Here is a 26,900-nt window from a genome sequence, read left to right as displayed (position 1 = left end):
CAGAATCTTGCGCCTGGCAGATAATGTTTTAGACCGCAGTTAACTGTAGGCTGTTCCCTGCAGACCGAAGAGAAAAGACTTTCTTTTTTTGGCTTAACAAATAGCTGCTCTGTTAATATGCATATGTAAACATATGGTTTATTTCTCTTGCTGAACGGTAAACCCAAAAAAAAAATAAAAAAAATAAAACCTTAGCTGTAAACTTTAGGCAAAAAAACTTGCGGCTGTTTGATTTCAAGTCAGGGGATATAGTTTTTAAATGTCTTTTTTTCTTTTTTTTCTTTCTGAGCGTGTTTAATTATATCACTCATGTGCATGCCTGCAAATATCCGGACTGTAGGCGTAAGGGTGGCTCTTTGTTTAGCTCTCTTGCCTCACTGCAAGAAGGTACTGGGTTCAGTTCCTGACCCTCGTTATATGTGGTGTGTGGCGCGTCTCGGATTAGACAGGCCGCTCATGTGCTGTTGTCATGAGCCGCTGCTGTGATATAGCTATTTAAAGCTATATAGTATATTTAAGAAATGCCAGAGTGACTGCCATAAAAGATCCCTGATTAAATAACTTCATTTCACTGGCAGTAAGAAACCCTGTTTATAATCTGATTGTCCGGGCCCTGTAACGGCCTCATGTAAGCTCAGAGGGTGAACGCATTAGCCGCTGAGGTACTGTTTGTATAGTGAGACAGCTAGCAGTGACCTTTCAACTGTCCTGCCCTTGACAGAGACCTCTGGTGGTAAGCCACCCTGTTTGGCTCACTCAGCACATGTGCTGCTGAGCGGGACAGAGCAGCTTAAGGCCGCACCGTCTTCCTGTCTCCCCTGCTCTCTCAAATGAGGCCTGGCCATAGGTCTCTTCACCTGTTCAACCCGGACCACACAGCAGGAAGCTCCTCAGACAAAGTCACGCTCTAAATCTGCTGTCAGTCTGCCTTAGCCGCTGTGTTCCTCGTCTTGTCTCTTGCTCCACATCCAGACTGGATGCGGGCTGTAATTGTGAATGCAAACAAGCCTATGGCGTCAAGCTTTCATAGTCACTCTATCCACCGTATCAGCATCCTTTTAGCCTTTATTGTCATACATATGTTTTTCGGTCCCACGTTAAAAAGCGGTGCAAGCACACTGTGCGGTTTGGGAGGGTAGCCCGTGGAAGCATGTGGTGGAGCAAAGGTGATGACTTTGATGAGTCAAGTCACTTTGCACCTTTCTGCGGCCTCCTCCCCTTTCTTAGGGTTTCTGGATTGCAAGAAAAACCACAGTATCACACTGTGCATCAACTCTAAAGTAAGTGGGCCACACTCATGGGACATAGAACCCAAAGTGTGTGTCCTGTGGTTTGGTTAGTCATTGTTTTTTAGCTTATTTTATGTTGTTGTTGGCCTGAAACTCACGTTTGGCTGTGCCGAGATGCCGATTAGAGAATGACGCGTGGAGAAGTTACCAAGTTGAAATATGTATAAGGCAAAATAGAAGTTAAGAAAGACATGTCTTTGCTGAGTTGCATTTTAACTGCATTTTAATGAGACTTTGAAAAAAAAAAAACATAAATCAAAGGAATATATTATAATATAATTTACCAGATCAAAAGATCTCCCCTGATTGCTAATATGCCCCACTGTATTGAATTCCTGATGTTCTACTGTAGATCTTAAAAAGCATCTCTCACTGGAGATTTAACCTCTCTGGCTTTATATAGAGTCGATGAAGTAGGAGCTTCATCAACAGAGAAACAATTGAACTGTTTTTGAAGTTAACTTTTTTTCCGAGTCTGGCACGCTGTGTGTGTTACAGCGGTTGGCTCTGTTGTTGTTGTAACGAGTGCTAATATGGGTAGTTTTAAAAATCATTCGCAGCCGTTATCCCTATTTAATTTAGCCTCCCGTTACGTTACCCCAGACAGCAAGGAGTGGGATACACGGGGAAGTGTTTATCAATGGCTGCTGTAGTAGTTACAGCAGTGAGACTTGGGTGCCACAGCTCATACATCAAGCCCATTGACTAAAAGTCCAGTAGCCGCTTGATTTCACAGTTGGACCTCCTGCAGCTGGACCGCTCCATGTGGCCCCAGGAGCTGCAGGAAGCAGGCCGGGCCTGCAATATCCTTGTTTTTCTGTCTGTCTGAGACGCCATGTGAACCAGGACAGCTGGGGGGGATGTGATTCCTCCCATTATTCTGCAGCACACACATATCAGCCATATGAACAGAGGAGGGAAGTGACCCAGCCCCCCCCCTCTGCTCTCTGGAAGCCGCTCCGGTCCACCGCAGGGCTCTGACTTACAGTTCAAAGTTGTCTTCCTCTCTGCTGTTGGGCCTTGTGCGTGTTCTTTTTAGTTAGCGCACAAGTTTCCGAACTGTTGTGCAATGTAACAAGATAACGGTTTGTTGTGTTTGTGTGGCATGTGAAGATTAACAGTGATAAGTATTGTCTTTTTTTTGACCTTGCTTATTTTTGGGGAAGTCTGGTCAAGTGTAATAATTACAAGCCGTCATACCATCTCTAGGACTTTACTGCTTCTTATTTGCTCTCTGGCAGGCTGTATTTATCAGTCCAAATAAGTGACTTTAAATCCAAGACATTCAGAAAACATTATCCTGCCTCTAGATCCTAGCTCTCTATAGTGTGACTGTGATCGTGAGTGAGGTGTTGAGTCTGCCCGCTGTTTGTGCGACTGCCCGTCTGTCCTTTCCCTTTCTCCCAGTCCACTTTCCATCTGTGTGCTGTGGGCTGCAGATCTAGGTGAAAATGGTGTAGTGTTTCCACCGGTGAGCTGTTGCCATCCTGTACTCATGTCAGACCGTGTTGTTCCTTCACTTGGTTTCCCTCCTCCCCTCGACATCCGTCGCCGGTCCAACTACCAGGGGTGTTCACAGCGCGTGTAGGGATTTGGGGAGGGTGGCATTCATCATCCGACGCTGGCCCAGGGACATAGGACTAGCGGCTAACAGCCATCTGAGGCTTGGACTCAGAACCAGAGCCTCTTCAGGAATCTTTTCTGATTCCTGAAGAGGCCAGCAGCAATAGGGCATGTGTGTGTGTCTCTCTGTCTTTCCCTTTCCGCGGCTCTCTCCCTCTCCACCAGCGTTTGCACACAGCGTTCATGTGACAGCTAACACACATCATCTGATTTGGGAGAAACTGCCGAAAAGTCCCCTTCAATTATTTACTCGGCGTGTGCTCTTTATTGATGCCAGTACATATCAAACTGAGATCAGCGAGCAAGAAACTGATCTTCTCACCTTTCTTATTAAAGCCACTTTACCAAGAAGAGCGCGTAATATAGAAATTGTGATCTGCCTTGCTCATTTTCAGGGGACGTCTGCCTTTGAAAGTGCTGTTTACTGCTGAAACACATCACGCGCAAGAGACAATTCAGAACGTCAGTGATTATTCAAAATGAAAGCTTTAGCCGGCACGACCTCATAAAACCTTAATAACATAAAACTCCTCAGCAAACATAATACAAGTGCATACTTCACACTTTCCACAGACACTTCCAGCACCTCTCAGTCACGTGATATTTATCAGAAACGGGCTATTTTAAATGTTTTACATGACAATGAAAGGTGCGAATCTCAGGCCTGCGTGAAATCATTTAAAGACTAATTCTGTAACGTGAAATTGTAAGAAAAATAAAAATCTGCGGTACTTCAGCTAGCCCCTTGCACTGTTGTTATGACTCATGGCCATCCTCACTGCTCAGATTGCATAAACCTTTTATGTAATGGAACACGGTGGGAAAGAGGCATCGAGTGGAAGATAAAAATGGGAAGAGAAAATCAAATATTTATTCTGAGCTTTTCAAAAAAGAAAAAAAAAAAAGATATTCCATTAAGTGCAGACATTGCTTTGAAGGCAGACTACTCTAACTGTACTTCTAAACAATATGGACAATATACCAAAAGCAGTTGGTTTTCCGCAGCATTTTTTTTTGCCAGACGCTGGTGGAGAATTGGGCTATCTAGAAATTCTGTGTCTTATCTGGGTTCTCAGTGTATAGAAAAGATGTGTTGAGACTGGTTAAATGCGCCACTGCTGAGACACATTATGCATAACGTCCCTAATATCCTTACACAGTGGATTCCCCCTGGAGGAAGATCTTGGTTCATCTCTGCTGTTTACCATTTCTGAGTTGCGTTCTGCGCAACATCAAAAGGCTGCAATGACACTTAACACAGCTCACAGGGTTCCTGGGAGGGTGTAGGATTGTTGCTCCCTATGGGATTGGCATTATTATTGTTCCCAAGTGAAAAGTCCATCTTATGATAGACAACCATGCAAATGGACAAAATGCCGTCATACCATATCAGACCGCAGCGCTACACTGTAATTCTATGCAAATGTATAAACCTCTAGGACCACGCCGCATTCGTTTTTATTTGTGCACGTGTGTTTGCATGTCTGTCTGCTACTGTCTGGGAAAGCAGAAAGAAAATGAATGAAATAGAGAAAAGAGAGAAATAGATGTGCAACTTTATCAGTTAGAGCAAAGTGTGACACATCAGGAAGTGTTCATCCACAAAGAGCGCCGAGCACTGATGTTGTGCCGTGTCAAGACAATGACTTGTTAAAGTGACACACTGTCATAAGGAATGCTGGTGATGGAGGGCTTTAGCTCAGAGACATAATTTGTTAGAGAAACAGGGTTAATGTGAAGCGAGTAGTTAGCCATTAGTCTGTCAATTGCGTTTTACGGATATAGCATGACATGCTTCAGACGGCGTGATTAGGCATGATTTCTAAGGGTCAAGAGGTTAATGTAATAGAGAATTATCCCAGGTCACAATGATTCTTTGCTCCATGCCAGGATGAGGAATAGTGGTGGCATGCCAATCGCGTGCAGAACCAAGTTTATAAATCATCCAAGACTTACTGCTCACTGCTCCTGATTGTATATCCAGAATCCTAAAAAGCTCTTCTAACTCAAACATCTATATGTATGAAAAGAAATTTTGTCTGCACTATACATACATACATTTGACCCTTTTCTCAAGTAGAAAATTACATATATCATTTGCTCTTTTTGCTAAACGCCAAGCACAATGTTGGCCTATTGTTTTGTGTGAACGTATCTAGTATTAGAAAGAAACACTGATAAAACCGTTTATAAAATTAGAGCTCGGAAAATTCTGCTATTTCTGGCCACCCTCATTGTTCGGATTAGAAAAAGGAGAGTGGTGGGTTAGAAATAGCTTTTGTCGTGTGGCCTATGCTGTTGTCATCTAATTATCTAGATGCTTATGACAGACCCAACAGTCATCGTTGCTAAACTGTTATTTGTTTTTCAAAAATTCACTTTTTGGAAAATAAAAATGCTCTGCCCCTTTAACCTGAACGTGATGGAGGCAAAAACTGGTGCTAGCGGGACGGTATAGCAACTGCACTGTATGTGTCTATAATTTCTCAGTCATCGCGCGCATTTATTTTTAATGAGACATAATTCATCACCCCGCCCGTGCATCGTGGAAGTTATCATCGTTTTCTTTGTTCGTGAAAGTTTCACTCAAATATCCATCAAGGGATTTACCTTGAGGAGGAGAGTAGCTTTTCTACATGAAATGGATATAACTGTTAGGCGAGGGTCATCTCTTTATCCTTGAGAAACTGAGAATCCATTCATTGGCTGGGCTTGAAAACCTGACTGACGCAAATGGATCATTGGGAATAGAAGTGTCCCAGCAGTAATTATGTTACAACGCCGCTGCCGCACACTACCACAGAGGTGGGATGGGATGGGCGCGGGGCGCTTCTTTTAGTCTTGTTTCCCTTACATCTTTCCACATAGTTAACACAGTCATACTGTCTTCTCTCTCCCACTCTCTCTGTCTGACTCTTCGTCCCTTCCTCTCTTTACGGTTCTCTTTCTCTCACCTGCTCTCAGAGCCAAACACACGTGAAGAGCAGTGGAAAGTTTCTGACTAACATTTATCATCTCTCTGTCGAGCGAATGTCTCGTCCTGCCGTCGAATGACTCTTAAAGCAGGGAAAATAGTCGGTAGCAGATCATGTCACCTATTTGTCACTGTTGTCTTCCTGGCCTCTAGATCCCCGCTGCCTGTGCCTCGAAGCTAAAGCAAAACGTCTGTTTCATTTCTTTTTTTTCCTGCTATCCAGGGCTCTGTGGCACTAAGTCAGTTTAAAAAAGAGACATGAAATTAATGTAATGTCAATGGCGTTTTCTCATGAAACCCCAAGGCAGTTAGTCAAAGTCACCTTGCATAGTCCTCTCATCCCCTGACAGTACTGTGAGAGTGAGATGGAGGATGTCTGTCTGCTAAGGCTGTCAGCATATGATGTCCTTCGGTTACTGGTTGTTATATCCACTCATCATCATTCATATTTTGTAGATTGGTGTCTGGTATTTATCTGAAGAGTGACATAATTTCCATTGAGCGAAACATTTTCTGAGCGAGAACAGGTTCATCCTGTGGGGTTTTCTTTCCTTTTGATGTCATTTTGGAGGTGATAAGTAGCTTTCTGTCTCCTGGTCCCTGTCTTACAGCACCATCCCCCAGCCCAAGCAAGGTGCTAGCAGCGTGGAGGATTGTTTGAACTTGCATTGATCCAATGTGGGATTACAGCTGGGTCATCGGAGAGTTGGACTGAGCTTCCAGTCATCAGGGCAGATTAACCACTCGCTGTCTGTTTGGCTGCCATTTCAGTAGGCTCTCGCTGCCGGTTTTGTGACTGTCCCCGCTGTGCAGGTCACTGTTTCCTTTTGAACAATTCGTTTTGATACTCAACCAAGTTCGCCTCAGACTGATTTAGTATGCGGGGAAACATATTGCTTAATAAAATAAGACAAGGAACATTCTTACATGGCGTAAATCTGTAATCAGTTTATTAAAGATTCAAGAGTCATCATTTTATAATCTCGAGATTTTAGCCTGCAGGCTTTCCTTTTGTGCAAACTATGAATTCAATTTTCCTTTAACACCTACAAGGTGTACATATCAATAGCAGTTCAGCCTTTCCTTGAAATGTTATTCAAATCACTCTCCTGTATGAGAAATGTCACCCCAAGCAATGCTTCACAGAGGAAGGGGAAGTGCTGCAGAAGGTCCATGTTTTGCAGACCGCCCCACCTCTCGCTACATTTTTCAAAGCCTCCTTTTTCACTTTTTTGTTCGCGTGCCCTTGCGATAGCTCTTATTAATTATGTCTCATTAGTTGCCTTGGAAACTGAGGTGAGGGAATGTATAACATGAGTTCAAAGAAAGAGAGAAACAGAAAAGAAAGAAATAAATCACGAGAAAAAGCAAGCCAGAAAGAAATGAAGAAAGCACGGGGGAGGGCAAAAAATAAAATAAAAAAAGAAGGGGGATAGAGAAAGTGGTTGTTGAGGGATCAGCCGTGTGTCAGATTAGCATCAGGAGACATTAACACTAGTGATGCTGCTAGGGCCACAATCCTGCCTTTCACTGCTGGAGAGGGAGATAAGCGCTCTCTAACAAAAGGGAAGAGGGAGAGAGTGTGAGAGGGCTGGCTTGCCTCCACTCCCCGCAGGCCAACAGCCCCATTTACAGGTACAGCACCTCCTGATGAAAGCAAGAACAAAGAGGTGGATGTTCATTTCCTATTACGCTGGTGTCAAGGCGCCATTGAGCCAAATCGGTAAAACTGTGGATTTAGGCTGATTCGCTTTATGTCTTCAGTCTGCCAGGAGCTAATCATACACCGAGTCGCAGTGTTGACACTTTGAGTTTGATACACTTAAGAAGGCTGTCACGGATTATTTCACAAAATCAATGCACATCAGATTAGCGCGTGAGGCTGTTGCATTCTTAGAAATGTAGTTCAGTCCTAATCATGTTGTTTTCAATGTATATTAACCCGTGTGGAGAGAGCCGTGATTCATTCTTACGTAACCAGTGGAGTGTTTGAATAACAAGAAAAGGTCTCTGCCTACTAATTGTAAAGTGAGTGGCCCGGGAGCGTCCTGCGCACGTCGTCCAGCCTGTGTAATGATCCTTACAGTAAACAGACTGAGCACACAGAGCAAAAGCCACAAGAGATGAGCTTCTGTTGTTGTTTAGTCTCGGAGTTCCATCCAGGACGGTAATAAGTGGACGGATAAGAGGGGAAGGGTGTCCCCAAGGTGGTCCCTCCCTTTCTTCCTCCCCACCGCCACCTCGCCCCGGCTCCTCGTGACTCCCCCGCAGAGGGCATGTAAAAGGGTCCTGAATAACAGGAAGTGGAGGGGCAGGAAGTTGAGTCTTGTCTGCCCACGGCCTGTGGTAGGATACTGAGGCTCACTCTGCTTTGCACAGGAAGCGCAACTGTCACGGCTACGCTGAACACTTTGGCTGCTGTCCATCACCTTCAAAGAAGTGGAGGCATGTTTGCCGCGTGTGTGTGGGGGGGCTTCTTAACCCAAATCATATAGGATGAATCTTCAGATTGAATTTAACATAGTCCACTTTGACTTTTAAGATGGAAACAAGTAGTGTTTTATTTTATTTTTTCATCCTTACAGAAAAGCACTGGCCTCAGTTTTGTTGTTAATTTGGCAAAACTCAAAACAGAAATGCACAATGTAATTTTATGTTACTTCTATATAGGCCAGCGGTTGAGGGAGTATTGCCTCAACTTTGTGTGGAGTGAACCCAGGCTTACAATAAGAGAGAGAGGGAGGAGGATGTGCTGGAGCTAGTAATTACACTGGGATTTGAGCATGTTTTATTGATTGTGAAAGGACCAGGCCTGTCACCAAGCCTCCCAGTGTCTCAGTGGTCACTCTTAAGGGAGGAGGAGAAGGACGAGGCGGACTGGCATTCCTGTCACTTGACCAGCCTCGCACCTCGTCATACGCGATCGTCGCCACGCCGTCCGGAAACAGCTGCAGTGCTTAGTTACGTGCATGGGATATTCAAAAACTGCATGTTTTGTTTAACAGCGGGTACAGTAAGGCTTGGAGTTGTTGTGTTAGGCTTGTCTTATTGACTTTCTGTCGAGCTGATGCGGTCGGTCCTCTGGTGACACATTCTCTGCACATTGATTTATGTGTAACAAATGTTTGGTAAGCATCTTTCAGGAGTGCCAGGCTGGTTTATATCAAAGTGGACCAGACGTATCATATCAAGGTCTTTTAACTGTAATGAAAGGCTGTTATACAATGTGCTGCTTTGTATATACAAACTACTGATGAACTGATTAGACATTTTCTTTGTGTTTGTGTCTTTTTCCTTTTTTTTCCAATGTAAAACCTGTATCTGTATCTTAAAGATTGCACATTACTGTACATGTGATGGATCAGTAGTAGCTTTGTAGCATGCTAGCTAGCCGCTGAACAGAGCAAAACAGAAGGCCGTCATGTGTGACAAATGCCTGGTTTCAAATCCAGTGCTGGTTCAACAAATCACATCCGTGCATCCCTTTTACAAACAAGGTGTCTGACCTCATCTACCTGTCTGCCGTTATTCACAAGTGTCAACCATGTGGCTATCCCCTATTTTCCCTGGGTGGCCCCATAGCCTCGATACTTTCCTCTACTCCTGTTATGTTTATCGTCTTCGCCTCTTGTTTCTTGCGCACACTCACATGCACAAAGAGCACATGATTTAGGCCATAAACAGATACTCTGTCCCATTCTAACACTCAGTAGAAGAGAAGGGTGTCACGCACAAACATGTACTCCGCCACAGTGCGTGCATTGTTCCCCTTTGTAATCTGAACAACTTCTGACATGTTTATCTGGATAGTAGGACCAGCTTGAAATTTTCTGGACATTGAAATTAGATTATGACGTTTGCTGCGATACGATCGATCACAGTAAAAACATTATTCGTTCTAATCCTGGAATTTTTTATTTTTTTTCCCAGCAAGTTGTTTTAGATTTCGTCTTAACTTTTGATGAATGTGGACACTAAGTTGGGAGCGTGGCACACCTGCAGTCTGAGGGCCCTCTCAGCTTGTCATTTCGTATCTGTCCAAGAAAAATGTCATGACACAGTCTATTATGCCTCTAGACCTGAACTGTCCTGCTGTGACAGCTCCTCTGCATAAAAAGAGGAAAGAATGTGCACATGCGTGGGTATATGGGAAAGTGTCTCGACTTCCTTCTGATGTTTCACTGGACTTTGAGAAAATAAGCGAGACGTGCAGCATTTCTTAGTGGAGCAATAATTTCAGGTGCAGTACACGGTGCTTACACTAAAGTTTCAGTGGTTAGTGGAAACAAACCTCAAGTTTTGTCCACTTGAGATAACCGACAGCAAATTTGTTCATATGTGTATGAATAAAAATGAATGAGACGATTATCGAGAAGATTATCCCCTTACATGTAGTCACATAAAATACACGCCAGTGTTCAGCTGTCTGTCAGGTTTATAATCTCTGTGTTTGGCAACGAAACTTACCATAAAATCAAAGCTCTGATGCTGGCATCATGAAATTGGGTGTGAGGAATCCCCCCTGTCATAAAGAAAGAAATTAAATTTGAATTTCTTCAAATTAAAATAGAATAAAGGAAAGAAAAAAAGTTGTCATTAAATTACCGTAATGACGCTAATATTGGATTTAGAGTCATTACACATGATTTAACAACAATTAGCAGCAGCCTGTGCATGAATACTAAACTTAATGCTTGTGAGACGTGGCTTTCTATGGACAAATGTATGTAAGATTAAGTAAAGTATTAGCAAATTTAACTGCACTACCTAGCTCTTACAAAGTTAAGCTAGTTCACATTACGTCTGTAGTCATTTCCTCCAGGTGGAGGAAGGGAGTCGTGACGGAGTAAATTAGACCCTGGTGGGCCGCCATAGTATTAACATTGTATGAGAAACCCTGCTTTAATTTGAACGCTGCTCAGTTGTCTTGTGTGTGAATTGGTGAATGAATAAGAACGTCGTCATTCTCCCTGGCCGATTGTGATGTGGGGTTGCGATGTGGTTTGGGGAAATTCTTTGTGGGGGTTCAGGCAGTTACTTTCCTGGCTCAGACAGCGGTGCGTGGGTAGTTAGCAAGGTGATCTCAGTCAAGTTTGCCTACAGTGGAGCCCCGATTCAGACAGCCAGACACCATAATGCCAGTCCATTTGTAACCCATAATGACCGTGTGCCACTGGAACTGGTCATTTTCGTTTTCACTGCCAATTCGGCCCCTGGCTTCCCCGCCTCGCAACTGCTGACTGCATCTAATGGCCCGAGTTGTTAACCTTTCTACATTTGTACTCATATGGGAAATGCAGTTGTTTAGACATTTTCTATTTGCTGGGTGTAAGTGATGGATGTGCCTCTGGGGAGGGGGTTATATCTCTTCTTGCAGAGAGGCAGAGACAGGACAGAGTTAGATGTTCCCTGGGGGGCAATGTGGTCTGAACCACTGGCCAGGTTGCAAACTCATGTGGGAATATACCCCCCCCCCCCCCCCCCCCCACCCCTCTAAAATCTCTTTACCCTGGCTTCTCCTCCAACTCTGGAGATTTCAAACAGCCTACTGTCAACACCAAACCGGGTTCTCTCTTAATCATCTTAAGAGAAAAGCTGGCATCAAGGTGGGTGAGATCAGGAAGTCTCTGCAGGTAGGAGAATGAAGACACTTTTTTAAAAGGAACTTAGGAAAAGCAAAAGTTTTGAGAAATACACCTTTTTACATTATTAGGGATCTGCACCAGTCTTGTGTTTGTACAGCAAATGAAGCTTTAGCAGCTGCTTAGTTTAACTTAGCTTAGCATGAATAACCGTGATTGGGGGAACCGCTAACCTGGCTCTTTCTGAAGGTAACAAAACTTTAGTTCAGAGCTCACTAATTCACACCAGTTGAAACCAGTTGCCAGGCAACCATCAGAGACTTCAAGAAGGTACTGCTCTCAGCCCAGAAATAACCCAGCCCCGCAAATAACCCTTAATAAGACCCGGGAATTGTCGCTGCTGCGCTTAACTTTAAATTTTTTAGACTTGTTTGTTTACAAATGCAGCTCGGACGGCAATACAGGTCCCGACCTCCCGGCCCGGATATTTGGCTCTCCTGTTTCCACTCTCCAGCTAAATTAATGCTCCTTTTGCTTTAGCCGTAGCATCCGTCTTCCCATCCAACTCTCAAAAGGGAAAAAAGGCGTACTTCAACAAAACTGTTCCTTCAAAATGATCAGATTACTCTCCATGAATGATTCAATCTAGCGGTGAAGCAACTAGTCGGCGCAACTCGCGTAGCTCCTCCTGCCGCGAATGCAAAGCTGTCTTCTATTGACTTCAGCTGTGGTTCAAGTGCAGCAGTGGAGGAGATAACGGCGTGCCATGTGGGTCTCATGCTTTCTGAATGTGCTACAGAACAGAAAACAGAGCGCCCGGTGCTTTGAAGTGAAGGAGACATGGTTGAGTGTCAAGTTAACTTTCTGTTTCTCTCTCTCTCTGTCTCTCTCTCTCTCTGTCTCTCTCTCTCGGTTCTCTTGCAGATTGTGGTGTGGTCTGCTGAAGCGCAAAGAGTGAATTGAGAAGAGTGAGAGAAGTGTATACAAGAAGAGAGACTGTCGCACAATGTACTAGGAGAGTGGGGGAAGAGAGCGTGTTGTTTTTCTGATATTGTTGAGGTGTCAGAGAGACCGGAAAGGACACAGCCATGGGGCGGAAGAAGATACAGATCACCAGGATCATGGATGAGAGGAACAGGCAGGTGAGTGGACCAATCAATCAGCCGCCTATCTATCTAGCTACTCTGTCTGTTTACATCCGTCTGGTATTGGTATTAAGTTAATATTGATATAAATACCATTTTCAGTTTCTGCTTGCCAATCTTGACTCTTTATCAGTTCCTGTACTTATTTCTGAGCAATTTGTGTGTGTGTGTGTGTGTGACAAATACATGGCCTTCCTGGAATGTAATCCCATGTTGCATAGAAAGATGTATTGTTGGTTTTTCCACCTCTACATGAGAGGATTATTTTACACACACTGCAACTAGCAGCTTTCTTCAGGAAACAAAGCACGTTTCTTCCTCTGTGCTGTGACTCCTTAATTTCACAACTTTCCAGCAGTGTAGGTGCATGGGTTCAATGTTATTGTTTCGGAATCGATAAGCTCGGAGGCGCACTATCCCAATAGATCTGACCATTTGGAACTGGCTTCCTAACTAGAGCTGGCTCTCGATTTCCATCTCCAAAGATATGTATACAGTAAGTTACAGGTTTTTTCCTTCCTGCCTTGCAGCAGACTTCAGCAGCTGTCATAGTGTGCATGAATCTAAACAGACATACCTCTCTCTCCAAAGTCCCAGCCAGCAGAACAGGGACCATGACATTTCTTTGTCAGTGCGGTCATATTTACAGACATGATTCCCCTGCCACCCTGCAATTTCAACCAGAGAACTTGATGAGGCAGCAGGAGCGCTGGCCTGCAGCGGGGGCCTCATGGCGTGGGAGTGAACTGAGGGTAGTGAGGAGCACAGCGGGCCGCCTGTGGCCTCCCCACACTGTAGGGCTTGTCCCCTGGCCTGGCAGTATGGTTGGGCCCCTTCCCTGTAGCCGTATGTGTGTGCAGCTGTTTGGTAGTAATTAGGAGCAGCCACTGCACCACAGCACCCTCTCATTTACAGGGTGGGTCAGAAGGACACACAGCACCCTTCTTTGCCTTGGCTACACTGGTCCTGGCCAGCCACAAAGAGGGAGAGAGCTGGAATTCACTCCGTCTGCTCCTGTTATATATAAACTCCGCAAACAGCAAAACACTGTACAAAACAGCCTGGGTCTGTATGAAACAAGAATAACAACGTAGATATCTATAGAACGGCTAGTCCATTTCTTTTTTAGGCACACTCACTTTGATTTAAGAGCGAACTTAAGGGACCACGAACGCCACTTTTGACAAATTACACCAATTAATAAAGATGCATAAGTTTCCTGTATCCAAATATAACACGTCGGCTTAACATCTTCAGCTTCAAAATATAAATAATTATACGGTAACAGCCCATCGGTACTCCGGCCATGTTTCTGTCTGCTAATGTGAGGCTAGTGGTTCAGTCAAGTGCGAAACAAAAATCCACAGTGTGGGCCAATTATCAGTATAACACCTGGCTCTGGGTGGGATCCAAACGGGGGAGCAGGAGAGGAATCACTCCTGGCTCATTGGCGGTATCTACACTCTATGCAGTGACCTGTGACGTGAGGGGGAAAAAAAGGAAAGAGAGAGAATTACACCAAAACAGCTTGTCGCCTGATACCTAGGTGGGCATGTTAACTCTTGAGATGATGCATTCTTTACGATGCACACGTTAAGGCAGCGGGGGGAAACAGTTTTTTTGCTCTATTGTTTCGCAGAAAAGTGGAGCTGCACAGAGAGACGTTGCTTATTATTAATGTGTCTTGTGTTTGCATCAGATTTTGAATGTGTCACCGTGTAATTTGTGAGAAAGTTTATCAGCAGAGTGCAGGCATTTCGGCTCGCATTTAGGAGATTTTCGCTGGCTCAGCAGAAGAGCCTCGGTGACAATGGGCCGCTGTGCTAAAATAGAGCTTTGGTGTAAAGTGATGTATGCGTGTGTATCTATCTGTCTTTTTTTTCCGTGGGCCATGAAGCGCACAGTGCCATCTCCCTGGGGCGTGCTCCTAACCAAGGGGGAATAGCCATTAGCATATGGTCCCCATTGTCAGGAGACAATTTGAATCTTTGTCTATGGCAGTCTGCTGTTAGCTTTCCATACTCTAGCATTTAAATGAAAGAGGTCCTTAAGTGGGCTAATTAGATAGTATTTCTATAAAAGGTGTTATGTGGGGACAACAGCCCCCCCCCACCCCCCTTGCATTATCACCGCAAGTGTAGGAGGGCTGTTAACCTTTCAGGATTTATAACACGCAGACTGAGAAGCTTTGTAATTGCACAATCTGTCAGGAAACGAGTGCAGAAGTGCAGGCAGCGAACTTAGCTGATATATTTGTATTGTAATGATGAAGCGCGTTGTGCAAATATGACAAGCAAGATCGAAAACAATAAAAAAATACTCTACCGCTGTATAGCGTACATCATGTGCAAGTCAGAGTATTGTGTCGTGCAGCTTATTGTTTCGCACAAAAGTGTCTTTGCGCCTCGTGGCCTTGCAGAAGTGTGCAGAATGAGATGCGAAGGCTGCAGAGGTCCTGTCATGCATGCCATAAGCCTGCAAGGAGACAGATCCTGAGCCGTGGCCCTGCATAAGCGATGGTCCTACATCAGAGCAGGAACAGTCATCAGCCAGATTGACTTTCCTGATTGCAAATGAATGCATGATAGCAACCAGACAACAGCAACGCCCTGCGTGACTCTCCTGATTTACCACATTCACAGTAATTATTACCTTTCGAGGCACAGGTGGATACCTCATCCACAGATTGTGTTTTTCCCCTCATCTGTCTCACTCTCTTACGTTGAGAAGAGAAGTTTATTGTGCTTTCTGACTTTGGAGGTTTGGAACGCATGGTCCGTACAAAATAACAACAGCAGAGCATATATTCAGTCATTGTGTCGATATACGGGGTGAATGATGGAAAACTGACGGTGCACATTAGTCTTGTAAGTTAGTGTAGGCGTTCATGGAGCCTAGTGAGCACTGTCTAGTGACGTCCTCTGGATGCCATTAAGCGGGCTCACTGGGGGTAATTGTCCAAGTCATTAAAAGTTTGATGATTTTGCTGCTGGGTGGAGGGATGCCTGTCCTTGCTGTGGCTCATTTTTGGATTTTGCTCCGGCACATCAGACGCCTGTAGGCACAGAGTAGCTCTGTCTCTCTTGCTCTCCAGGGAGTCATACAGCGCATACCTCCCATTTTTCGGCTTTCACTCATTCCTGAAGTCCTGAGTGGTCGTCATTATTATTTTTTTTTTTGACAGGTGAAGAGCATGTTGATAGACAATGGAAAGAACAGGGGAAAACTGTTAAATGTGACAGACGGTGCACATACAGTATGATCGCTGTTCAAGATGATACGTGAACCACCTCATCCTGTAGGTTCTGTGTTAAAACTGTCCTGAAGCAGCAAAACATGAAGTCTAATTTTAGAGAGGATGTATGTCTCTTAAATGCATGGCTGTAACTTATGACTATTGATTCATTTTTTGATTGTTTGATTTGTGAAAAATCCAAAAAGAAAGAAATGCCAGTGCTTGGTGCCAATTATTTTACCTGAGCAGTTGAACAATAAGTTGTTCAGGCTCGACTTAAATATTCCCTTTTCAGTTAAACTATTTTATTCACGATCTTATGTATTTCTCTTAAAGTAATATTTCTAATAAAGTAAACAAGTGAATCGTCCTTAAACCCAATCGGTTCTTGTTATTGATTTGAGGTATATTTAGGAAACCTGCTTACGTTTTCTTAACCAGCATGTCATCCTCTCCACTAAACAGGATCAGTCACGGCTACTGTAGGTTTCAAGGTCAATGCCACCCTCTGGATGAGGCCTTTGCGCCCTCAGTTGTCCACATGGGGATCCTGGGGCTGTCCTTTCTCCCAGAGAGAGCTGATCCAGCCAGACAGTCGCAGTGGCCCTGGCTTGTCTCCCGAGCCCGCACACTCTGGCACTGCGGAGCCAGGGCAGCAGCCACAGGGCCCGGGTCACTCTGCCAGCTGGTGCCAGACCTCACTGTCTCTCAAGCCCGCTCCCATGTCTGCCATGGGGGCCGTCAGAGGTGACATGAGGTTCTAATAAGACCTCTAGCTCCTCACCCCTCTGAAGGTGTCAGGCGTCTCCTGCCATGCCCCAGTCACAGCTGCACTCTCGGTCCCAGATGCCTTGTTTGTCACCCCCGCCCGAGGACAGACATTGATAGACCCTTTGATTGACACGTCAACTCTGTTGCGAACGTGTGTGTGTGTCTGGGTTTGTTGGAGCATATGCTGTTATATACCGCACGGTGTTCTCTGGCAGCGACAAAACTGGTAAAACAAAATCTGAATTTAGCAGTAAAAGCCTGTTTCACACTTGTGCATTTATCTCGGGACACGTGGTGCAAGTTTACGCTCAGATAGAAGGTTGCATTTGACACACCCAGTTATCATGTAACAGCATTTCAGTTCATTCTGCCTTGCATTTCACCAGCCCAGCAGCTCTATGATAGTTTTATATCAAAGAGGTAACTGGTGAGTCCAATATTTGTAGAGGGGAATTTGCACGTTGCTGTTTATGTGAATTGTTTGTTTTTTTTAATCATTTCCCCTGGAGTGTAGTTTTAACAGTTCCAGAAAAATAAAATGCAGATTCCCATCAGTGACTAGTTTTGTTCAGACAAACAGGGTGAATAATCCCTGCCGCTTGGGGAAAGATAGCACACATTTCTCTGCTGCAGCGCCGCTCTGTCATTTTGACTGATACACAGAAACACTAATTTAGAAACATCGTCAGCTTGCAACCACGTAAAACTCCTACCAGGTACAAAAAAACAACAAATAAATGTGTATAAGGACTAAATTACTAAGCTCAATTAATGCTGTGTAAAAACAGGTTACACTGGTGGGGCACTTGGAAAGAAAGTGGAAATGCAGAAAGTGTGAATTGAGAGCGCAATTAAAACCTCATCCTGACATTGTGAGAGCATCGTAAAAGGTCACAGAGTTTTCAGCCTGGCAGTCTAAATGAAATGCTGGTATATAGTTGCTGATCTGTCGGGCATTGTGTGCGCTGTTGTAATGACCTTATCAAAAGCAGAGAAAGTTGAAACTGGCCGAGTTTATTGGAAGTTTGAACGCGGCCTTCCTCCTCCTTTGCCCTGACATTTGATTTCTCAGAACTTGCTGCAAGATGCATTGGCACGGTGCGCAGCAGAGCTTTACAAGACTGAGTCGAATCCTGTCATTGTGAATTACATGAATTAGTCAGGGAGCTAGACTACATACGTAGCGCATCTTGCTATAAGAGTGACTCAAATATTTAAAACCACACTGAATGTCTTTGAGGGTGTCTTTGACAGGGTGAACCATAGGAGAGATATGCCGCTGAACCTCCCACTTGACCTCAAGGATGTCTGTGGTTTTCCACTGTCACACAAGTCACCCCAGACAAGACGGGGGTGGATAGATGTTATATTTGAGAAGGCTGGCCTTCGGGCTCCAAGCTTGCGTCTGAAAATTAAACCTTTAACGTATCCTAACAAAAATAGAAAGTTCCCTAACAACCTAACTGTGTAAGTACAGAAGAGTAATATGGTTGTCATCTTTAATAGTAGTGTGAGCAGAAACGGGCTGTTGTAGAGGTACTGTGTCTGTGGCTGCAGCAACGGCCGAGTCTCGGTGCTGCTGCTGTTGTTGCCGCTGAGGTTGAAATGAAGCGGTGCCTGGGTCAGCAGCCCTGCACTCAGCACTCTGCCATGCATCCAGGTGGAACAAAGTCCTCGCTCAGCGTCTCATGCTGGGCTTCCTGCTGAAAGGTGACATCTCCATGGCTTAACAGCCACATTCATCTGCTAAAGAGCATACAATTTGTTAATCGTTTTCCCCGCATGCCAGTCCCCGCTTTCCAGCTGGTTACGCAAACAAACAAATAGGAGCAAGGAGGTGAATGAGCGAGTGGGCAGCTCTGGTGTTTCGGTCAGAGGAGACTAGTATCAGGTGGTTGAAAGTGCAGGTGCTATAATTTGAGAGGAAGAGATTGGAGACCAAACGTATCCCCATGCTGTGTTCCACCTTTAGAAAATCTTCACAATTAGACACTCGGTGCCTTTTCTGTTCGGCTAAACTTACTTTAAGGCTTTATGTGAGTACGATTTGCAAGGAAATAAGTATCAGTTTCTTGTTTTTAAACCTTGTCATTTCAAGAAATGTCATGTTGAAATCTGGTTTGCCATATGAGCTGAATAGAATAGAAAATGACATGTGGACGGCCATCTTTATCTCTATAGCAGGAACAATGGTCCTGTGTAATTACCTGTAGTGTGAAAGATTTGAAATGCATTTATCACAGTTGGAGTGACCCCACTTCCTAAGCGGTTACACATACACCGTGCAACACATAGGATTATACTGCATTATACCAGTTGAAATGAGGGTATAGCCGCAAGCTGTGACCAATTAAAGTTGAACAAAGCCAGCTCATCTGCTCAACTCCTCTCTTAGTAGGTCAGTGAAGCTGATGGAGAATGCAGACTCCGTAGCTCCGAGCACAGCTTTTACTAACACATTCACAAGCCGCGTTGTGTAACACACACACACACACACACACACTGGACAAGACGCACGCACGGGCAAAAATACACTTTTAAAGGACGTCTCTGCAAACGGCCATTTCAAAACCAGAGGAGTAAACAACAGTATTTCAATCCTCTCTGCCCCATAATGGTGTTTTTTAGTTTGAGGAACGAGTGTAGCTTACTGTAAAGAGGTGGTGTAACATAATGACATATGTGAATGGGTCTAAGGCGACCACAGAGACAGAGCTGCAGAGATGCGGGACAGAAAGTCACTTTGCAGAGAGGGTTGCGTTACCATCGGAGTGATGTATGACCCGAAGTCCCATCTGAGGGCTCGTGTTACAAGGCTTATGCTGCACTACGGAGATAGCTTTCCGTATATGGAGTCAGGGGCTACAGTAATGTATGGACCCCTCTTGTTGCCAAAGCTCTGACTCAGCTCGCTGGCTCGTGCCTTTAACCCTGACCTCTGGCCTGATAAGTAGACATTTCAGACATGTACTGTTACTGCAATTTTTTTTTTCTAAAGGAGGAACGATCCTGTTATCTGTCACCTTGCTGTTACATTTGTTCAAGTGCTGTATTAAAATACAAATTTCAAGGCACCTCACTTGGCCATTTTTTATTGTATTCAACTGCACACAACTTTTACCTGCAGGAGTTTCTTAACACTAGACGTGAATGCTCCTTCTGCCTCTTATAACTGCAGAATAAACACAAACTCCTGCTTTCTGCTACAATAAGAATGCTAAATTAATGATTACACTTGCTCAAATTGCTTGTACAAATTTATCTTTTGCCCGCTTTGATCTTGGGGGAACGGTTTACCTCTTTAACGGATGTTTTTTTTGTGTGTTTTTTTCTTTTCTGTGCGTTTCTCAGGTTACCTTCACAAAGAGGAAGTTTGGCTTGATGAAAAAGGCCTACGAGCTGAGCGTACTATGTGACTGTGAGATAGCCCTCATCATTTTCAACAGCTCTAACAAACTGTTCCAGTACGCTAGCACAGACATGGACAAAGTGTTGCTGAAATACACAGAGTACAACGAGCCCCATGAGAGCAGAACCAACTCTGACATTGTAGAGGTGAGTGAGCATTGTTTTCTTACTTTTTTTTCTTCTTCTTTTATACCTCTCTCTGATCTGGTCTTTATTATTATTTGCTACACACACACAAAAAAACCCCTAATTGATTATTTTAGTGCTGTAGAGTGTATTTATTCTTGGCCCGTTTTGTAAATGCTGCCACAGAGTAATGCTTCAGATGCAGAGTCAGAGTCAGGAACTGTTTCCTTTATTCAGATAGGGCACAGGAGGTCTGCACTTTCTGATAAGTTTCCCTTGTGCCCATCAACTGACGTGGAAAAACTATCTCTGCACATGCATGCACGCAGTGACTGGCTGACCACCACTGCTGACCTTGTTTCCCGTAGATATCGTACCTGCAGCGCACAGCTCTACTGGCTGCTCCTCGGTGCCCGCGGTTAGCTTGGCTATCGCTGCCGTCGTCTTTTTTTTTTTCTTTTTTTTCAGCGAAAACACAGTGTTTAGTGCATTCCGCACAGCTCTATAAAACTCAACCGGCACTTGGGTTTCCTGGCAGCATCTACGTGGCCGGCGACGAGCGGAAGAGTGAGCCACTTGTTATGCCAGCATACAAAATTGTCAGCCAAACGTGTAGAAGCCAAAGTAAATGAGAATGATTAGAGATACATCCTGTTCCAAACATCTTGCACTGGCACATGTGTGGTTTCTCAGCTTATTCAAGATCTGCTTTAAGAGGCTGGTATCTTCATTCTGACTGAATGAAAGCGCACACAATGCATGTTAATGCCTATTGATGAATTTAGTACACTCGCTGTGAAGTTGCCCTTTTTATTGCTGTTATCTGGGATACTCTTAGGATGCGATTTTTGACAGTGAGGCGTCATTTATGAGAGAATTCGAACGGCTGCAACCCCGGGTTTTACAGCCACCTGCCCACTAAAACACAGAACATTTTTATTACTGCTGCACAATTAAGAGACATAAAGCGTTTACGATGGATGAGATTAAAAATATTCAGAAAATCCGTAGCTTTGAAAAGACTATCACTTGGAGGAATTAGGGAAATTACACGCAGCATAAAGGAGTCAGCTGTGGCCCATTATCTTTTATTTATGCTGCTGCTGCTTGTGAATTACCTGCTTGGCAGAGCTGCACCAGAGTGTTCTGGCATCCAGGAGACTCGTGCCGTCACTCCTCCATCAGGGGCCCTCGGAGCAGAGCGGGAGTTCACCTGCATAAAAAATACATGGACGCATTCCTTACATAACAGTGACCACAAATGAGTTTTTTTTTTTTGCTGCGACTGTGGGAGCTGGCTTATTCTAAAAGGGGGACTTGAGTGTCACTGGTGGGTCACTTAATGTGAACGGCGTGGCGTACTGTACGCAATGCTGCACCAGTGGGCCCATGCTGGCCTCCCCACTTGGTACCGCTGCCTGCTCTCAAGGAAGCTGCGCCGCCGTACAAAAGGCGAGAACAAGCCACTGTTGTCCTCGCTCACTCGGCCAGCATCTCTGCAAATGCACAAAACCCCTTTTGCCTGCTAGCTAGGTGGCCAGCGCTCAGAAATGAAGCCAAGCCGAAGTAACCAACCGAGTCCACTTCACAGCGTGGCTACACAATCCCGCTATTAGCTTAACCGCGGAGCATTCCTCAGAGGTGATAGCTGATAGTTTGTTGGAGCTATGATCTGATTGTATTCACATAAAAATCTGTTTTTCTGAATTGCACGGCGAGCTCTTTTCCAATCTTTGTGCCTCTCCACAGATGTGTACAGATCCTTGTACACTACATGGAGGAGCGGATGTGTTTGTAATGATGGGAAGAATCCCCTCCCCTCCCTCTGCTCCCTCTGCTCCCTCATTTATCTAGCTGAATGGGCCTCACATGAGGACACTTACACTGGACACTTATCTAAATTTTTAAATTGCGTTAAACCAATCTTTGCCATGCAAACAACCATGTGCTCATTTGTCCAGTTTAGGAGGCAAGAGAGAGAAAAAAGAAAAAAAACTCCTCTAGCGCTTTTCATCGGTGCGCTCGTTTTCCGCGTGAGAAACTGAATCAAAGGTCACATTCCTGCTCAGTAGTACCATCTGTAGATAAAGGCCGAACTGTGCAGTGCGAGAGAACAGCCTCCATGTTTTCCACAGATGGATGCATGCCTTGGCCGCAGTTTGATAACCCAGTGGAGGGCTGTGGACTTTGTCTCAAACTTGGCTCGCAGTCCAAAGCAGAGCAGTAGGCTCATATTTTTCTCCTGCGAGTGTGTGTATGTTGGCGTGTTGGTCCGTACGTGTCTGCATGTATGAACCTTAGCAACACTGCAGGCGACAGGTGAGCTGTTGTATGAAAACTCTCTTGCTATGCAGTTTGCCTCTGTGTGTCAAACAAAGCTTTAATAATTTTAATCATCGCTAACCGACGTCTTCCTCCGCGCGCCGGCTTTGCGGAGATCATCAGCGGGCAGTTTGGAAGTACATGCGGCATTTAATGGTCGTGAGCTGAGAGAGAGCATTCATCACTAAAGGTTTTATGGTGTTGTTTCTATTGTATTACTTATTGAATCCTGTCTAAACCACAAATGAAAACGCTGCTGTTAGTCATTAGATTAATCTAATAATATTTAGTCTTGCTCCCCTGTCCGCTTGTGGGGCTAATGAGATTTTGCTCGTGCTCCGCTATAACCTCACACTGTTCTCCTGGACGCATAAAGGTCCCTGTGTCCCAGGGAGGAACCTTGAAATCAGATAGTAACTTCACAGGCATCACTTGCCGTCTGTCTGTCCTCTCTTTGAGCCATTAAATGCAATGAAGGTATATGGCATAGATTAGTAATAATGCAGTTTTTGGGCACATGGAATCAACATAAAGACCATACTTAGTTGTAATCTTATAAAATCAAGGTTGTGAATAGGCTTTAACCCAATTTGAGAATCTTGGTATAAATAACTGGATTGCGCTATATGGACAGAATCGACGTTTCACTGCTCTTTCACCCTGATGAGCTGTGTGCTTAGAGTTCATTCATAGGGAAATTCTTCTTATCTTGCGCCTAATAAAGAGCGGTGGCCATTGTTGTCGCGACTCGGGGAAAAACAGACAGTTGCTTCTTTATTTGTGAAGGAGCGGACCTCCGGTCTCACAAGACCACTGCCGGGAGAAGAAATGAGCATAAAATTATCAACTAATTTCCATTAGGTTTCTATTTCCTGATCACTATCTGCTCTCTTATTGTGAACGGAGCAGTATCAATAAGATATGTAAATGCTGACCATTACTGAATGTCATGTCTGCATCGAGCCCTTTTCTCGGCCAAGTCTAGTTTTGCGGATTTCCCATTTGTCAGTTATGAACACAGTCTTTCTGTACCTTTTTTTTTTAATTCTGAAGACTATCAGTGAATTAAACGCTGTGCTGCCTAGGTGTATTTACTTACTGTACAGCTGGGAAAATAAATAAAAACTAATAAATGCTATTATCAGTTGTGGAAGGAATCTTTGGGAAATAGCTTTGGGCTAAATGGACACCAGGAGGTTCAGACAGGGGATATTTATGTTCGTCAATCAAACGCTGAGCAGTGATTAAGGCTCATTTCTATCTTAATGAATGCAAATTGGCACATCTGCTATGGTGGTCTAGCTGTCCAGACTCTTCAATTAGCATGATTGATCAATTATCCTCCTGCTGGTGGCTCATTGGAAATGGAGGCTGGGAATTGGGCGGGGGGGGGGGGGGGGGGGGGGGGGGTAGGAAGAGAGATGAAAGAGCATGAGAAGAAAAAAGAGCATTGAGCTCTCCAAAATGAGTCTGATTTCCTATGTTACATGAAACTGAACTGGAGGAATAGTTTTCTCAAATAAGGATTTGCATTTAACACATGCTCCATTCCAATTTGGCGCCTCCAAAAGGCCACGGAGATCAGATCAGAGGCTCCGATTACAACAGAAAAATGACAATAATACTAATACAAATGTGTTGACAAAGTCGCTGGTCCATTTATTTATTTATTTTTTGACAGGCTTTGGCTCCGGCTTCCCTTCTGCGCGCTGGCATTCCCGTTGTCTTTACACGTTTGCTCTTTAATGTTTTTTTCCCCTCACCCTTAATCAGCAGAATTCCGGATCAAATATTTATGAGGGAAAAGAGCGTCAGCCCTGCAAATATTTAATAGATCAGTGCTCGGTCAACTCTGAAGTCTGTCTGGGATATTGTGGTGCGCGGCTTATTTGTGTTGGTTTTAACAGCAAGCACAAATCGTTTAATATCAAAGCACGCTGGCGAGAACCGCTATTGTTCTGACTGTGTATTCGTCATCGTGCCGCACGTTACTAGTAGCTGTAGACGGTTTACTGCGTACTCTGCGGAGGATGCATGTAATGTAGCGTGCACCATGCAATCATATCATGTCTTATGAGCTTAAACGGTTTTAAAAACCTCCGTGGCTCATTGATTTTGGGATGAATGGTAAGTCATACAGCTGTAACCCTATGCCATGCTATAGAAAATGTAAATGCGCTCATGACTGCACATGATTTGTAGCTGGTAGGCTGGCAGTTTTAGGTTCGACGCCATCCATAGGCATGTTTATAAAAGTAGATATTTTATCCCTATCCCAACCTGTACTGTATGAAAAGTTCAAATTAATTTTAGCTGTTGTTTTTCTTCCATATTCTTTAGAGTTTAACAAGTCAACTTGTACAGGACAAGTTAGAATGCATTAATCAAACAGTATTATATACCCCAAATTATATACTTAACCATGTTGTAAATCGTATTGCATTTGTGGTAGCTTTGAACAGTACAACATTTATTGCCCTTTTGCCGATGCTTCATTGTAATCCCATTACGTAGTTTTTTTATACTGTGATGTGAGGCCAGTGAAAGCTGTTTGCTGTTGCCTCTAGTGCTATTTTCTGTCCCTGTCTATTCCGAAGAAACTGACGTTGCCATAAATACGAACAGCATCACTTCCTTTGTGGGCCACGTTTAAAACAAGGCTGCTGCTCGTCGTGTTTGTCTTTAGTTTAAGAAAATCGAGTTTGTATTTTGTCTTCCTTCTTCTTCCCTTGTTGTAAATCAGCGGCACTGCCCAGGTCTCTGCCGGGTCTCATCCATCACCTTCTGGACTGCAAATTTGTTAAATCTGCGAGGCGCTGTAAAAATCAGCATTCATGTGTTTCGCAAAATATCAAATAGGCCAGCAAGGCACATTTAGGCTTTAATTATCTTTCTCACATTTTTCCTCTAACCTTTTGATTAAGTTGGCCAACCGCGTTACAGAAACTCTTTGTGTTTCAGTGTCTGGTTGGTGGTTTCTGGTCACAAACAAAAAAAGTATCTAAGCTAGACCACACCATGCTTTGTTTGTGTCCAACAGGCCAAACTGCTCAGTCTTTTTATCTAATTTCCATCATTATTTGCCATTTTCTGGTGTTTATGTCTTAATTTAGCAGACTGCATTTGTAATTTATATGCTGAAAATTACACTTTTTTCTCCACATGGTCAGTTCTCAATAGTGGACGATATTCAGTAGTCCATTAAATAGTTAATAGTTAAACTACATCATTGTCACGTCTCTATAAAACCTCATATCCACCTCTCGCTCTTCACCGGTAGCCGTCTACTTCACTCTTTCTCCCCGACTTGGCTATCATCACGGTGTTTCACCGCAGAGCTCACTGCAGCAATGAAGAAATATCCCCTTTAAGCTAAATCAAATGTCATCGCTGTTGACATAGATTTATTGGGTCGATGTTGATTTTCCAGGGCTTTTCAATATACGTGAAATTTTCTGCCGGCCCATTTTTTAATATGACAGAATAAAAAAGCTATGTTGACTTTTGGGCTTCTACGATTTATTGGAGCGATATTAAAATTATTTTCAATACTTTTAATAACTGTAGGTTGGATACAGTGCTGCACATTACCTTAAATGTGATTATATTATACTTGGAAACTTCTAATTGAATGAATGTGTAAGTTCTCCGTGGGGCTGCGTCGTAATGACTGTTTCTCCAGCGTCTTCTCCGTGTTGCCACGTAAACACAAAACCTGTCAGTCAATGGTTTGTCTCTGGGGAGGGTGGTAATGTAACCGCATAGGCAGCCATTAATTAGCGTTTCTGAAATCCCATTACCGCCTCTTGATTTGGCGCCATATAAACACACCATGTTGTGAAGATGAGCTACTTCCTATTTCCTGTTTGCACTTAACCCTCGGGCCTGTGTTTCAGGCCGGGTCAGCTCCGGAGTGAACTTGTGTTTCTTGTCAAAACAAACGCACTGACGGCCCGTACAACAACGCCAGCATCTGTTTTCAGACTAGTGCAGTAGGACAAGGTAAGGTTTCATAGTGAAAACAGAGCGAAGAGGGACCTTACCCTGCTGAAATACCTCTGATCATGTTACAGTTATAACATGCCCTTTAGTGTAAAGACCGTGGTTAATTTGTTATTTTTCTCCTTTTTGCTCGGCCGTTTTCACATTGATAGGAATCTTGTGAGAGTTCTTTCTGAAAAGTCTTCTCTTGCCACGGCTAGTATTAATGGTTCCGTTGCGAGCAACATGCTGGGTTTTCAAAGTGCCCCTTTTTATAGGACAAGGACTCGTTTTCCTCTGGGCTTTTAGTGAAAAAAGGTCACCAGGCTTCCTTTGTAGTTTTTGAGTATAATGAAACAGCTGTGGTAATGCTCATGTGAGTATATTTCTATACTCTACTCTGCGATGTGTACTTGTTATATGGCGACATAGATTTTTAGATTT

General features: G+C 44.0%; 1 protein-coding gene across 7 annotated transcripts in view; it reads left to right on the top strand.

Moving 5' to 3' along the window:
• Positions 1–26,900, top strand: part of mef2aa (myocyte enhancer factor 2aa) — a 57,701-nt gene that overhangs the window by 7,070 nt on the left and 23,731 nt on the right. For all 7 annotated transcript variants that reach the window (XM_084556048.1, XM_084556046.1, XM_084556052.1 and 4 more), the window contains 2 exons: positions 12,393–12,610; positions 19,971–20,174. In XM_084556048.1, coding sequence (XP_084412174.1) covers positions 12,557–12,610; positions 19,971–20,174 — 258 coding nt within the window. In that variant the 5' untranslated portion in view covers positions 12,393–12,556. The remainder of the gene's footprint in view (positions 1–12,392; positions 12,611–19,970; positions 20,175–26,900) is intronic.

The sequence above is a fragment of the Chelon labrosus genome, assembly GCF_963514085.1.
Source record: "Chelon labrosus genome assembly, chromosome: 11".
Lineage (NCBI taxonomy): Eukaryota > Metazoa > Chordata > Actinopteri > Mugiliformes > Mugilidae > Chelon > Chelon labrosus.
This window is presented reverse-complemented; position numbering and strand designations above follow the sequence as displayed.